This window comes from Varroa jacobsoni, unplaced genomic scaffold, assembly GCF_002532875.2.
Source record: "Varroa jacobsoni isolate VJ856 unplaced genomic scaffold, vjacob_1.0 scaffold_396, whole genome shotgun sequence".
NCBI classification, from domain to species: domain Eukaryota; kingdom Metazoa; phylum Arthropoda; class Arachnida; order Mesostigmata; family Varroidae; genus Varroa; species Varroa jacobsoni.
This window is the reverse complement of record NW_019213298.1, coordinates 28,153-43,181: the sequence shown is the minus strand read 5'-3', so window position 1 is coordinate 43,181 and position 15,029 is coordinate 28,153. Positions and strand designations below refer to the sequence as shown.

Genomic DNA, 15,029 nt, shown 5'->3' with positions numbered 1-15,029 from the left:
AGACGGTATATCATGCAGCTCGTGTCACTTTTCTAGCAAGGTGGGCACGCCAGCATTGAAAGTGACGTAAACACAGCCATATGGCCAAAAACACTCCGTTAAGACACTTCGTTTCTTTTTCGAAATGCTGCTCTTTGATCAAATTTCGAATTGACGAGAGATACCAGCATTTGGCGAATTGAAGCATGCGAGGTCGGCCTCGCAGTACGTGGCCACAGAAGGACAGACAAGAAAGGAAATGTAAATGAATAACTAAAAATTATTCAGATATATTTTTATTAGAGAATTAAAAACGTTTAGAAGAGGCGATAAAGAAAGACTATGCCCGTAAGTTATTTTGCTACTAATATTTCGAATCCTATTAGCCCCTAATATTCTTTAACGCGAAAGCCAAATTATGTAATCGCGAATCAAAGGGTGTTTTAAAATAATGAGAACGCCCGGCAAACCGTTTTGGAAAAATCTATGATCATCGAACTGGGTCTGAACAAATATAATGTATCATGTTTGAAGTAAATAGGTACAAGAAGGTACACTAGCTTTTTCTACAATTGCTTTATTTTTCTCAGCAATAAACGCCAAAGTTAACGAATTGGAGATAAATATTTCCCTATATCTCTTCGGCCTTCGTACCTAATAACTAGATAGTTATGTATATCTAAGTGCATTTGAATCGGGTAACTTAATCTGTTGTATTTGGTGCGGAAAATGAAAATGGGTTCGAAGGTGATCGAGCGTTCCGAAGTTGGGCTTCTAACAATTCCGCTTGGCGATCTTCTTCAAGCGATCTAACAGGATAAACGAGGTGATTTCCCTTATCAGTTGAAAACAACTGATGCTCGCGAGGATTGTAGATTATGAAGGTTGTGTTGCCGAAAGGGTTTGTGAATGATATTGGCGCCTAAAGCAACAAATTGTAAATACCATAAATGAAATTCACATTCTGGTAAGCATGATAACGGCTGCCCATGTGTCCATTAACTTCGCCATTGAGTTATTTTCTTGTAGGCAAAAGTTCGAATAATTATACAGATAAGACATCCACTTACCTCAAGGCTAATGATCGAGTCCGCAATAAGATCATACGCATACATGTACACCTGGGCGTGAGGTTCTGTCACAGAATTGATTGCGTAGAGGACTCCGCACATGATGAACATTTGGCCAATTTTTCGGTGTGGAAGCGTCAGATTCCACATGAACTGCTTCTCAAAGGTTGTTTCATCCACCTAACAAATATTTGGTGAAGAAAAAAAAGTTGGATAGTGTTTCTTTTATTTCGGTACCTCGTTGCTGCTTATCTTCTTTCTGCAGCGACATTAGTTATAACTCAGATATAGCATGAAGGCCCTGTCGGCCATTTAACTGAAACCCATAACACCCGAATCGTATAGATAGCAATTTAAATTTTTCGCCGGTTCGTGTCATTCAGTCTATCCATGTCTTCGATTGCGCGGTTCTTCCCTTTTTTTTTTTTTTTTTTTTAATCAATTACGCAGTATGGACTGATAAACGCGTGTGATTATCGCCTGCTCTCAATAGAACTCACCTTCAGTAACATGGTGTTATTTGAGCGTGTACTTGCATATATAATCCAAAGGCCATTTTCGTCTGCAACGATATGTGCATAGTTTTGTTGGCTGGCAAATAGAAAGCTTCGATTTGAGAAAGCCATGTCTTCCACAGCGAGAACCGATACTTGTCCAATAGTGCCTTTACCTCTAAATAAAAGAAGTGACGCTATAATAGTTAAACGTTATTGTTACTGTATATGAGTGAAGTTCCCTTCTGGCGGGGTACGTATTGCCATAATAACAGAAAAAAATTTCCAACATTGAAAAGTACTAAGTTTGTTCAGTAATATTTGATCCATTATTTAGTATAATGGTTTGCGAATGAATAAAAAAAAAAAAGACGTTTTGAAAAACTAAAGCTTTCAAAAGGAAGAGCGTAATAGAAATCTATTGATTTTTAGGGATTACGCTCTACCACATATGTGTATTATTCAACATCTGGGCTAGACTCGTTGACTCAGTCTGTAAATACAGTATGTCTCATTGTTTTATACGTTAACTTCGAAACAATGATCCGAGCCGTTGTTTATCATATAGCTAAGCATTTTGAGGTGACCGTCTTATGAAGCACAGTTCTTCTGCGTAACATAACAACAATATGTTTTAGGATAAAGTAGGTCGACAATGAAAGGCGTCTGCTGTAATAGGCAGCAGCGATTCTAGATGTAGCGTTCAATTTAGGTTACTTAGATACAGAGCCTAATTTAGATAAAGCTTGCTTAGATTTATTTGTGTCATCAGTAACGTATTCGATTGATAAGATACACAAAGCCGTTCGAACAGCCTCTACGTATTATTTGAATATAGCGCAAAAGAGATGGTCCAATAAACTATTTCTGGTGAACTAATCCCAAAAGGATCACACATTTAGGACAAAGTATATTAAATTAATCGATACCGCTTTCGCCTTCATCCGACTAACTTTTGTTAGACGTTCGCTATACTGGTCAAGTTACATGTATTTTTCAACTTTGCCGAACAGGGTATTAATATTCTATATGAGATACGTGGATATTACGCCATGCGAGACCGTCTATGACGAAATAGCCTTCTGAGAACTGCTGCAAAACACCGTATCGATATTATACCGTTTGCTATATCGAGTGGAACGAAAGGAAAGGGTGTGCTTTATCTAGTTATGGCAAACTTAAACATGATCTCTTATAAAAGATACGCTTATGTACAGGCTTGAGCTATAATGGCCAGGGAAAGTTGTTTTTCAAGATCGAGCCAAGCCTTCAAGTCTGATTTACGTTTTCCACGAATATCGAACATCTAGGATAAACAGTAATCATCCTAATGTGTGGCATCTTAAAGCTCTACCGGCAAATAAATGGTTACCATTATCACGCTCTGATATGTGTATATATATATATATATATATATATATGGTATTAATCTGATATATATATACATATATATATGATATTGAACAAAGTTATAAATAGAGCTCAGTTAAACTTCCATAAATATTGATACATTAAATGTTTGCTTACATCTATTGGAGGCCAGTTGCAATATAGCAGAGTAGGCCTTGTAAGTTGAGATCTATTAAGAATAAAAGTTATGTGATGGTACAGTATTAGAGTATTAGGAAGCAACAAAGCAACCAAGTTAAACTTCAGTAAACTTACTCAAATGATCTCGAGTAAAGCGGTAGGCGCACTATGTTGTTCGACGCATTCTGATGATAATAGAACGTCCCGTTGATAAGCAGATTACCGTTGCCATAGAAAGGGGAGTTCAACGGTATCTGTTTCGCCGGCGCTCCACTTTGAAACTGTTCTCGGGTCTGAAATTGGATTTCCAGCTTAGTAATGAAAGGAGATGTACCACAAGAAAGATTTCGATTTAAAACAAATTGTAATCCGTCAGAATCCGTTCCTTCTGAGGTAGAGATGGGATGGCTATATTCCATTTTATGTACCGCCTGGCGAAAGTATTTCGGAACTTGCTTCGTGGCTGTATTGGCTTTAAGCAGCTCGAAACAAAACTTTCCTCATTTAAGTTGGCAAGCTGACCCGAGTCTGCTCGGCTTGCATGGTCCCTGCAAGTGTTCGCTGTGCTTCTTGTACACCTGCTAGGGCTGTATTTTGCACTCAACTTTAGCGTGACATAACGGCTTTGCGAAATGCAAATTTATTGTTCACAATGAGATAGAGATACTATTAAGAGCCCTCGGGGGGTACGACTGGAAAATTGAGGCCGTTAAATTTACCGGTAGAAAAGTGGGTGCAGTGTTATAGGAGCCGGCAAGCTAGCACGTGGCAAAGTGACGTTATGATATCATATTAATAATCGCTATTAGCTATAGATACAGTTTGCAAGCACTGGCTACGCTATGAGCTTGAACTACGATTTGGATTATTTGTACCGTTGAGAAGAAGACAAAGAAAATACATACATTTTTAAAGGGTCACTCTACAAAGCTCTACTTGCATATGTTTGGACCATCTGTTCTCTGACCTTGAACATATACAGATGTTTGTTATCGCCGTGTCTAGTGGCGTAGAAGACTCTGGATCGATTTGTTACTGCCTCATCATTATCCGGGTAACGAAGTTCATCTTGCCACCAAGCACTGTATAAGGTGCCATTCTCAAGATACATCACAGGTTTGCCAATTCGGCTTAAACGAGAGTCCGTTGTGCATGCTAAAAAGAGCCACACAATAATCTTGCTTTACTTGACAATGGCGTCGACATGTACGTATAGGTGAGAATACGAAAATACTGAATTTCATTAAATTTAGACTACTCACATTGTATTTAAAGCAACCACTTGCTCATCTTACCAGGATGCCTGTCAGGTTTTCTGGTCCAGTTGCGTTTGTTAACATCACTATATTCATTTCGCACGTCGGCCATTTCAGGAAGAGCGCTTCGACATCTACACTCAGGGCATTTTCGCAAACACTGGACGTGTTGTTTGTCTTTCGGCTCTGGTGTCATTTACCAGACAGGGTTAATATATATATCGATATAGACGAGACAGAAACGGTTAAAAAGAACAGACACTGGAATAATGCTATAGTTATTACCGTTATTTACTGTCAGAGAATCAGCAATTCCCTTATATCGAAAAGAAAGCCTCTCGAAATAGAACGTGAATAGAGGATGACAGCGCCATCTGAGGCTTCTCAATGGTAGAGGTAACACTGAAACTAATAAATCCACGCAATTTTGTTCATCATGTATCGCTTTGTCCAAAGGCAATTTTGGCACCAGATCAGTGTATAAGCGATGGCTGTTGCAGCCGTGAGGTCTTTTCAATCGTAACTTGAATAGGGTTCTTATCCAAACGTCCAATCGATGCTTCGATCTCTCTAATAAAATACATGTGATTTATTGTTAGTGCTATCATAATGAATCACAGATAATATTGTCAGTTTCAATTGAATACATTGAACCATCGTCAATTCTCTAACTAGTTAACCACTAAAAGATAAATATCAAGTAATCAGAATCGATTTGAACGTTTTTCGAAATTATTCTCCGTCTAATAATAGCTTAAACAAACATTTTCTTCAACATCGTTAGGACACAGGTTTACGCACATATAGAATTCAGAAACAGTCCTCCCTTCATATGCAATTTCTCCCTAATTCAGTGAAACTTACTTACCATTTTGACATTAGCAAGTTGCACACGATTACGCTTTTACTGATCGTGGGTATGGTTTTATATTTATTGTATCATGGAATGGGCAATTAGAAAGCTTCCAGCTTTATTTACAGTGACAGATTTAGCCTCTGATGTTTCAATGCTAATTCATCAACTGAATCAACATACTTTTTCTGCGTAGTTGTACGTAGAGCTTACCTGAACCAAATAAAATCTCCTCATTAGAAGATCGCCAGTCAAGAGGCTCGTGCCCATCTGGAACATGCATGACTTTAATTATTAGTAGATGTGTCCTTAAGTGGAAACAGCCTGTTGCAATGGTTGGCCTTGTCGTCGGACATCGAAAACAGCTAGAATTGGTATCCAATAGGCCTTTTTACTCAGTATACTGTCCTACATATCTTCTAACTGGTAGCAAGTTTTCCGTTCATAAATTGTACAGTCTATCACAGCCATATTGTAAATCGAGCGATGTGAATGTCAAAAACGTGACAAACTGGCACTGTTTGGCACAAGTTGGCACTGAGGCTTTATCAAAATAAAAATGGTTTGTATCTCATGTAATTGTTTGAAGAAGCAATATAGTTCGAGTTGGGTACATAATTTACTTGACGCAAAACATGGCTACCACAACACAACGCGTTGGTCTCTGGTTAAAACAACATTGGTGTCGCTACGGCTATGTGGATGAGGGGAAAATCCCAAGGCAATGCTACTGGGCGTTGTGCTTTGTGGCAAAACAATCCATAAATTGTCTCCAAAAATCCGTATTTACATAAAAGATATATGCACAAAATGCATCTCTGTCAAGGAAGTTGTATGGTAGGTAAATACCCGACACTGATATGTCTAATTCAGCCACACAAAGAGTAGATAGCACTTCGACGAAGCTCGATTGCATTGGTAATGCTATTTTAAATTAAGCAGAGACATACATGCCTCACCGTTGGATATATTGCTTAAAGAAAAATAAAATCTACTAGGAACTTTGCCAAAAGCCCAAAATAATTAAATAACAAACAAACAAAATAATAAGCCCATGTCAACGGGCAATAACGGTCACCAATGGATCATCCGGGCCGGATATAAGAAAGCCTAGCAATGGACGGAGAACACTGGCGCAAGGTCAGGAGTGTAAGGCCGATTAGCAAATAAGGGAAACCCAACCAGCATCTTATGAGCAACTGGAGCATGCAAAGTAATGAGGGGCTTCAATGAAACATTGGGCTCCCTTGATAAAATTAGGGATGCTGTAGAATGCAGGCGTGAACGGCGTCACATTATTTAGTGAAACAGCTGGAAACAATTTTAGTCTGATATTTGATTTCGATAATTTGTCGCTACATTCTGTGCCTTATCATTGGCCTTTGTTACCAGACGCTGTATGCGTGTCGCTGTCGCCGTTGCTGATATTCAAGTATCACGCAATCACGATGCTCGTTGCATCTCTCTATATGGACAATCCCTGCTAAAAGTTTCAGCCATCGTGCAGGCAGTAAATCTAATATTCTTAGTTGCAGTATAGTAAATTATGCTGGTACCTAGTCGTAGTATATATTATTTAGTCATACAAGAGGTTTATAGAAATAAAGTATTTTACACTTTGTTCCTATCTTGATTATTTGTAGCGGCTGGCTTTAGTTTAGAGCTTTCGTAACAGAGAACATAAAGTAAGGACCGCCGACCGGACTCGGTTTGTTATCGTTGATTCATTCAATTGTCGTGTTCGATGGCATATGATCAGCACTACAAAACAATGTTTTCGAGGCCTTTGTTCCTCTGAAAAATAAGCAGAGCGGCGGTCTTGTGAGCGTAGCTGAGTAACGATACAGCGTTGCATACGTACTGCTGAGATCAATTGTACCAACAGCCTGACCGCGAACATTTTTCGAGACGCATAAATAGCTGCCAAGGTCGCTCGGTGTGACGTAGGTGATATTTAAGGTTAGACGATACTGGTACGGTCCAACTCGCTCGTCGTGTGGGATAAACTTCGGTGATTCCTCTGAAAATTTCATTCAACGGTCAGCAAAATAGGTCTATGGTCTATTAATTTATGGCGTTTTTCACTTTTTCTCTCCCCTCAATTTAAAAAACATTGAACAATGCCAAAATAAACTTTTGTGTAACGTCTACGTGTGTCAAGTAAGGTGACGTTTGTCGCGCGGGTTCTTTTTCTCTGTGTCGAAAATGAGTAAAACGCGTGTTTTACATATATTCGATTAGATAAAAAGAGCTTTTTTCCCATGTGTGTGTGGGAAGCAGATGCAGAACTGTGAACTTTACACGGAAGTACAGGCGCAAGTAGTTCAACACGTTCCGGTTAACGGATATCAAACAATTATATTAAATTTTGCATACAATAAGCGACTGCGCCAAACTTTAAGGAGCAGATAAAGTGAAACGAACGAAATATATAGGATAACTTCGAAAATGTGACATTTTTTTAGAGACAGCAAAATTGGTTAGGTTATACTCAGCTTTTTAGCGCTTTTATATTTACCTATGTAAGCACACACACTGACATCAGCACACGAAGCGATTGTGTTATCTCACAGCAACTTCAATTTAAATTCAGAAAATAATTTCACCAAAGAACCATTACAGCATAGAAGTTATTAGCAACTTTTCACAACGTTGAAACTACGCCACAATTAACATACCCTGGTCGACAAGACCGCCATAAGCTCAAGGTAAATGATTCCGAGGAAATGCGTAAAAGGTCTTCTTGAGGATAAGAAAGTCGTATGCACTGATTGTCCTGTTAGGGACGTCGGTCGCTACGAGTTATTACAAGTTAATTATTATGTTTCGACCGTTAGCCTTTATCGTAAGACGCGTATGGTTTTTATTCATGAAACATGACATAAAAACGTATGGCCTTATCAGAACTGTATTTTAATAAGCTGAACATTATGTTACTACTATTATTCAGAACTAGGTTCGTTTATGCCAGAGCTTTTCGTGTTGTTGCTTGTTCTCAAATACTATATTGCTACTTAGTCAAGTTACTAAACATGACGAAAGATCAGAGACTCGGCATGGTAATCCTAGCTTAATGACCCGCCATTCGGTCTGCACAACACTGTTAAGTTCGGTTAGTTGCAACGTGCACAGAAGTGGCTCTTGCCTGCATTCAGAAGGCTTGGATCCCATTCAAAGTTAGGCCAGTCACCGATGATGGAGCCGGATCGAGATATCCAAAAGTTGACGGGCTGAGGGTAGGCTTCAGAGAGACACTCGAGGATGACGCCCCCTCCGTTCCACGACGCTACGTTCCATTTTTGAATGCGGATCAGAGGTGCAACTATATTTGTGACGTATAATTAGACGTGGTCAGCTTAAAACAGAAAATTTCTTTTGTTTTTTAGGGAGGCTAGCTATCCCAAAATGTTGCTTTCAGCTTAAGATTTCCAATTTAGTTGTATTGTGCAATAAGGCGAAAAACTAATATTGCCAAAGTGTACGCACATGCAACGTTAAGGGCAATCTCTCTCGATGCCAGTGGCGGAATTCCGTTTGATGCTGTGCAGGCGTACACGCCCATATCACCCCGGGTCACCTGAATTTATAAAATGGGGATTCCAAACATTTTACTTTTTGCTGTATCCCCTCTGTAATATTTATCCAACGAGCATCTAAGTTAAATATGTAATAAATATCTGTCAACAATAGATAAATTGACTTCGATTTGTAATTTAGTTAGGGTTGATTTAAATACAGGCCATTCCGCTGTATCTGGAACCACACCATAAAACAAATGCTTTTTTAGTTGTGCACTAAAGCGGATAGCTTGTTTGTTATAACATTTTAAATCATTTAAAATGTTAACTTAAAAATTCATTGATATATATACAGGATTTGTATACCGAATTATTCCAACGTCTATTTTCACTTCGCTGTTTTCCGTCTCCTACGTGATCATGACCTCTGACCCTGAGCATAATAGGTTGAACAAAAAAAATACAGAAAGGGTACAAGCGAATAGAAAGTAATTGCGTTACAAGCAAGCTTTTCGTTAACTGCTTTACTTAGCTAAACCTGAAGAGGTTCATTAAAATTTAGATAGGTCAAAGAGTGATTTTGGCAACTGTAACCTTGCTGCCTGCAAATTTTAGTTATTCATTTGGTATAAAACTTTGCGAATTTTTTTGGGACTGTTCCGCATTTGTCGTACAATTCACAGTTCCGAAGGGCTCGTAGTGCGAACAGTTTTTGGTGCGATAAGGTGCAGGAGATCGGCTCCGTCCTCCCTGGTAAAGGTGCAACTTAGACATTGAATTTTCAGGTTGAAATTGGATAGAAATGACCCCTCTACTCTTAAGCCCAACCCGAGGCTTCAAGCAAAGACAACCGCTCCAAGCTGGAAGCTCTGATTCAAACGACAAATGGCCCTCCGAACGGCACCAGGAAAGGAAGGACGATAAACTTCAACTATCCGGTGTGAAAATTTGCTTTGGAACAAACGTTTAGAATCCGTCGCACGGGTAGCGGGTGCTTCAAGTATAACGTCTCGTATTGGCCTGAAGCATTGTTTAAGATGCCTGGTACCCAGCATGAAATGAGGCGTGGCTACACTAGATTTCGAATCTGAACCACCTCAGGTCCTTAAGTTTACCAGACAAGCATGATATCGTTACGTCAGCCTAAAAAAAGTTCCCTTCACAAAAAAGTGTTAATCGATGCTCTATTATTGCTCGCTTTTCTTGAAAAGATGGTAAACATGGACTATTCAGATTATTGGTTAGATCTGAACGGGCTGATTTACGGTATGAGTTTCCTCAAAGCATTAAAACACTAAATGCACAATACGAATCGATTTGTCGTTAAGCTGAGCTAACAGATTGACAAAAACAGGTTTTTGACAGAACAGATAAAGGTTTACATAAAGTGACATTGTTATTTAACAATATTGTACCTCGTACGGCTTTGAAGACTTGGACAACTATGGTAAAGCACAAATGAGAAGTTTGGTGCATGTAGCTAATAGTCCAAACTTTGCTCCGCAGGAGAGGGTCCGCGCAGCAGGGTGTCTAGGACAAGCGGCTCAGAACAGTAGGCAAAGACCCGAAAATGGGCCTATCCACAGCTCATCTCATTCTCCGTTTGCCTAAGAATCCGCCTGATAACCCCAGAGCGGAGGAGCGGCACGGATATCCAGGAAATTTACTCTAGCTAAAAGCTTGGTCTTTCCAAAGATGAGCGTCATTTAAAATCAGTGGGATAACGAAATTACTTTCTGATCAATTTAACACATGCTTTTCACGAAAAATACGTAAATGATACCATGTTTTCTCAATAACACAAGAAAAAGGACGTGGAATTTGAATGAGGAAAAATTCTAATACTTTAACGTATAATTAGGTCTGCATACTTCGCGTCCAGCATTACCTGACTGATATTTAACTGGTTTCCTTCCAAGGAAGACACTGGAATTCAAATTATAAAAAGTCATTATAAAACCCATACTATATAATAAAAATATGTCGAAAAACAACCAGAGAACATTTTTTTAATATATAACTAATTTACGAATTTAAGAAATAAAATACCATTGAATCATTTTGTGATTTTTTTTTACAAATCTGTTTTTAAAAAAACAAACTGATTTTCTGACGGCTTTAGTAGTGACTTTATTTGCCCTCAGTGGAAGATACTCACCATGCGTTGTTCCCAAAATCGGCTTTCCATCCGTGCGAGACCACGCCACTCGAGGAAGTGGTTGGCCAGTTGCAGCGCAAGTCAAACTCAAACGAACACCTTCATTAACTTCTACTTCTGTAGAAGCAGGACTTAAAACGATTTCTGGTGGAACTGTTATATGACGATTATCATCCGTCATTTAAAAGTGCAAGACAGGACACAAAAAGCCTACATGATAGGTGGTCGCCAATTACTTTAGTCAGTAACTTCGTTTGTTTGCTTACGATAAAAAAAAAAATGCTGACTCATACGCCTGCGCCATGTTCCGGATTATTTTCACAGGCTGTATTTTGTTTGCCATCAGCCAGATCTACATTAGCTTTCATTTTTTTTTTTAGATTGTCCTGATTTTCTAGGTCTGTGCTATGCTGAATACGTTCTGTCCAGCGATTTTCGAGGACATTTGACTTCCATAAGACACAAAGCGAGTAACCAAGAAACAAAGCTATTTAACAATATATTTTGAGTCTAAATAAGTCCGTTGGGGTGGTGTTGATAAAACTACAATGGCGGTCTAGTATACAAACTAAGCAAGTCGGAGACAGATTCAAGAGTGGAGTTTTTTGGCAGCCACGTCTGAATACCCGGCACACCAGCTTCGCCACGTTCACCGTGGTCGCCCTTCGTGCCACGTTGACCACGCAAGCCTGGATAACCTAAAATAAAACCATATATGTTATACAAAGTATTCGACGCAAGTAGAAGAAATCACAGAACGTAGGTGGCGTACGCGTGCAGTTCGCTACTTCTATAACCATACCCAACCTGTTTAAACAAAATAATTATTAATAACTTTTACAATTTTTAGATGCGCTTCATCATTAAAATGTATTTTGACGAATTCTTACTTCCGAGGTATTATATAAAGATGGTACTCAGTATACTTCGCCCAGGTTCGTACTTCATTTATGACACTTAATGAGAGAATAGATAGGATGCCTCTCTAATGACAAAGTTATTCCTAATTTAACGCATCAAAATGATGCGTTCGCTGTCATAGTTAGAATATTGATATTATAGAGCAGACCTATTTTTCTAAATTTCCAGCTCAAAATATGAAGATGTTATGCTGAAAGGTAGATTTCACGTGAAAGTGGAATTAAAAACATCCAGTTTAAACATTTATATTATTAAAGTAAGCAACCCCCTTACCTGAGTCGCCTTTTTCACCCTTCATGCCAGGGATGCCGTTGATGCCTGTTTTACACATGAGAAACATTTCACATAAGGTTCATGAGCATAACGTACCACCATCAAGTGTACAAAATAGGATATGTTTAATAACGTTCTCCGTTTCCTTCCTGCATAATGAAGGCTGTCTTTTCGACACTATCTAGAAACATTTCGTATTTATCCCTTTAACTGATGTTACACTAAATCGGCTTGATTTTTGTCTTTGGTAATTGCTACACTAAGAAAAATAATTGTATGCCGTCACTATCTTTCGCAGTGAATATCTCATACTATGAGTTTAGTCAACTTGAGATGCTCTACCGGAATTTTGTAACATCTGCCTCTATGCCAGGTCAAAGGCCTTCAATTTTATCCGCGTACCATTAATGCCATCCGATCCATGTCTACCCGGGTCTCCAGGTTGCCCCTTTTCACCTTTTTGCCCTTTGGGCCCGTCAGCTCCTTGAGCACCTGCCATTCCGTCAAGGCCAGGAGCTCCCGGAGTTCCCTCAATGCCATCTAATCCTGAGGCACCTCTATCACCTGTGAAATAAATTTGCTAGAAAGATATAAGTTTATCCAGCTAGACATCAATTGGATTTGTAAAAAGGCATGAGATATATGACTCAATTATTATACTAACCAGCACTGTGTGAAAAATTCGAATACAAACAATTATTGATTAACAAGTTAGAAATTTTTCGATTCAGAGGCATTGTGCAGCTAGAAAGTGACCAGCGTACTTGATGTGAGATGACGAAAAAAGCAAACGAGGAAGTTGACGTATTTAGTGAAGTTACTAGTTTCGAGCTTAAGCTCAGCATGAATAGCTTATTTGGACGGGATTCGCTTGTAAAATGGTTTCGTTCGATTCTCGTTATGCACAAACACGGCCCATCTATTGAGCTTGAAATAACTGTCGTTTCGGAGCGTCTCAAGCCTACTTTATTTTGCTTCTTCCGTTTTTTGTGACTTATGGAACGAGCGACTTTTGTCAACAGAAGAAAACAGCAGCAGGCCGCACCCGTTTAACAAGTTCCGCTAGAGTTATTTATCCTGCAATCCTATTTTACGTCAGCCTGGTCACCAGTCTCAAGTTACTTATACGCTTGGAGTTTTGACATAGCATCGCCACTGCAGCGTAAGGGGATGATACCGTGTGTTTGCAGCCAGGGACCTAATTTGCCATTTGTTGAATCGTGGGTAGGTGGTAAACTTTCTTCTAGTCTAAAAGCCTTTAGGTGGTAGTACGATGAAACGGAAGCAATAAATTCTGGTGTAGACATCACTTGCTTTACTAGAATTCAGTTGTCTATAAAAACCACGTTTCCTCTTCGTTACGTTCGTTAAGTGATCGTTGCGCCAGTCCACAAACTAGGATAGAATATTCGAATTTGAAGGTACATCCTGAATTGCGACATGTTTATGATTGTCTGCCTGCTCACTTCAAAACTGATACATGGTATCTAGGGCCTGCATATCGTTTAGTATGTAAGAGTAATTCAGGTTAGGGCTAAACACATGTCGCTCAAAAGATTCCCTCTATTGTGTGCAATCCTTATAAGCTGCTAGAAAAATGTTTTATTTAGAAGGTCGACATTTTCGCTTAACCATAAGATTGTCCCTCCGTATTGTTCCCTTTACAACTTATACATGTATTGGGATATGACGTTTAAAACATGGTGTTATTTTTGAAATATGACAATTTTATCTGTAAAATATTATTCTAGAGTAGGATTTGTTGCAATTTTTGCAATTTTTTTTGCTCATGTTGACACTACTTCGAATGCGTTGCAGGAATTCTACCGTTTACAAACAAGACATAAGTCAACGATCATAAAATGGTCACTTTACCCTTTAGGCCAGGAGGTCCGATTGGCCCAGTCTCACCCTTTTCACCTGAAATAGGCCACGTATAAAAAGAAAATACTTAGAGCGCTCCAAAGAATGTGTACTACAGTAAATTTACTATCCGAATTACCCCTGAAGTGCAAGGAAACCGTTGCGAAGAATTATAGCTAAACGGGTTCAAATATAAAACACTTCTAAATCACCGGTGCCTGAAGTGTTCTTTGGGAATTAACCAGGCGTAAAGCCATCATAGACTAATACCGCAAACGTACCCTGAACGTACTCGGAACCGCAGTATACCGTGCTATCCTTGCAGAATTTTGTCATAACATCCATCTGTAATTCAGTTTTACATTGCATTAAGGGCGTGCATATTGAATCCAGCTGTAATTCATGCAAGCTTAAGAAATACGTACGTGCATCTCACTCATGTCTGTGCATAAAGACTGCAATGGCGGCCAAATTTTTATCCGATACGTAATCAGAGATTCAGTTACAGTAAAACAAGATACGCTAAGCGCGCACCCTAAAGGGAATTTACAAGTAGCTGAAGACGTCTGAAAAAATTGGCCGGCTTAGTCATTTAAGGGCATTGTTACGAATTGATCGTTACAAATCCGATAGTATCTGACATGCGTTTGTGCTAGCATCGCTTAGGTAGCAGCTTTAAGCAATTTTAAAGAAGTTGTTTGATTAGGTTTTTTTCGTCCGTACGGGCACGGTAGCATAATGATGCGGCATAGGAACTATCCGCGAGCCATTGAGATTAAACTTGACTCCAGGTGGCGTCGACGTCGCATAGGAGCTGCTTCTAGATTGTGATCCGTCCATATTTGAGTCAGCCGGTAGAGCGTCCTCCTTAGGGGTGGCACTATCTCGAACCTGACGGCGATGAAGTATTTGTGGCTCTAAAAGCTCTAAGACCTATAGAAGAAAGAGACGATTGATTAAGTTAATCCGTGAGAAACGATCTGTCTGAAGCACTTTCGAGTGGACTGGGCAAATGTTATGGATAGTCTCTAAAAAAACTACGCATTACATTTTCGCTAATGAATTTATTCATGTTGTCAAATCAACTGCAATCCTTCGTGTACCGTATCCATAT

General features: G+C 39.2%; 1 protein-coding gene and 1 long non-coding RNA gene across 10 annotated transcripts in view; one reads left to right on the top strand and one right to left on the bottom strand.

Moving 5' to 3' along the window:
- Window positions 1–15,029, top strand: part of LOC111260077 (uncharacterized) — a 52,630-nt gene that overhangs the window by 17,254 nt on the left and 20,347 nt on the right. The window lies entirely within an intron of this gene.
- Window positions 333–14,848, bottom strand: LOC111260074 (uncharacterized; the record flags this gene model as incomplete). Of its 5 annotated transcripts, none has more annotated exon segments than XM_022832543.2 (18): window positions 333–901; window positions 1,050–1,229; window positions 1,550–1,721; window positions 3,209–3,366; window positions 4,041–4,228; window positions 4,369–4,515; window positions 5,396–5,467; window positions 7,044–7,202; window positions 8,328–8,504; window positions 8,669–8,759; window positions 10,589–10,626; window positions 10,859–11,011; window positions 11,428–11,556; window positions 12,053–12,097; window positions 12,455–12,616; window positions 13,928–13,972; window positions 14,197–14,260; window positions 14,639–14,848. In XM_022832543.2, coding segments are annotated over 18 exon segments (2,409 nt in total), but the record flags the coding sequence as incomplete, so codon positions are not given.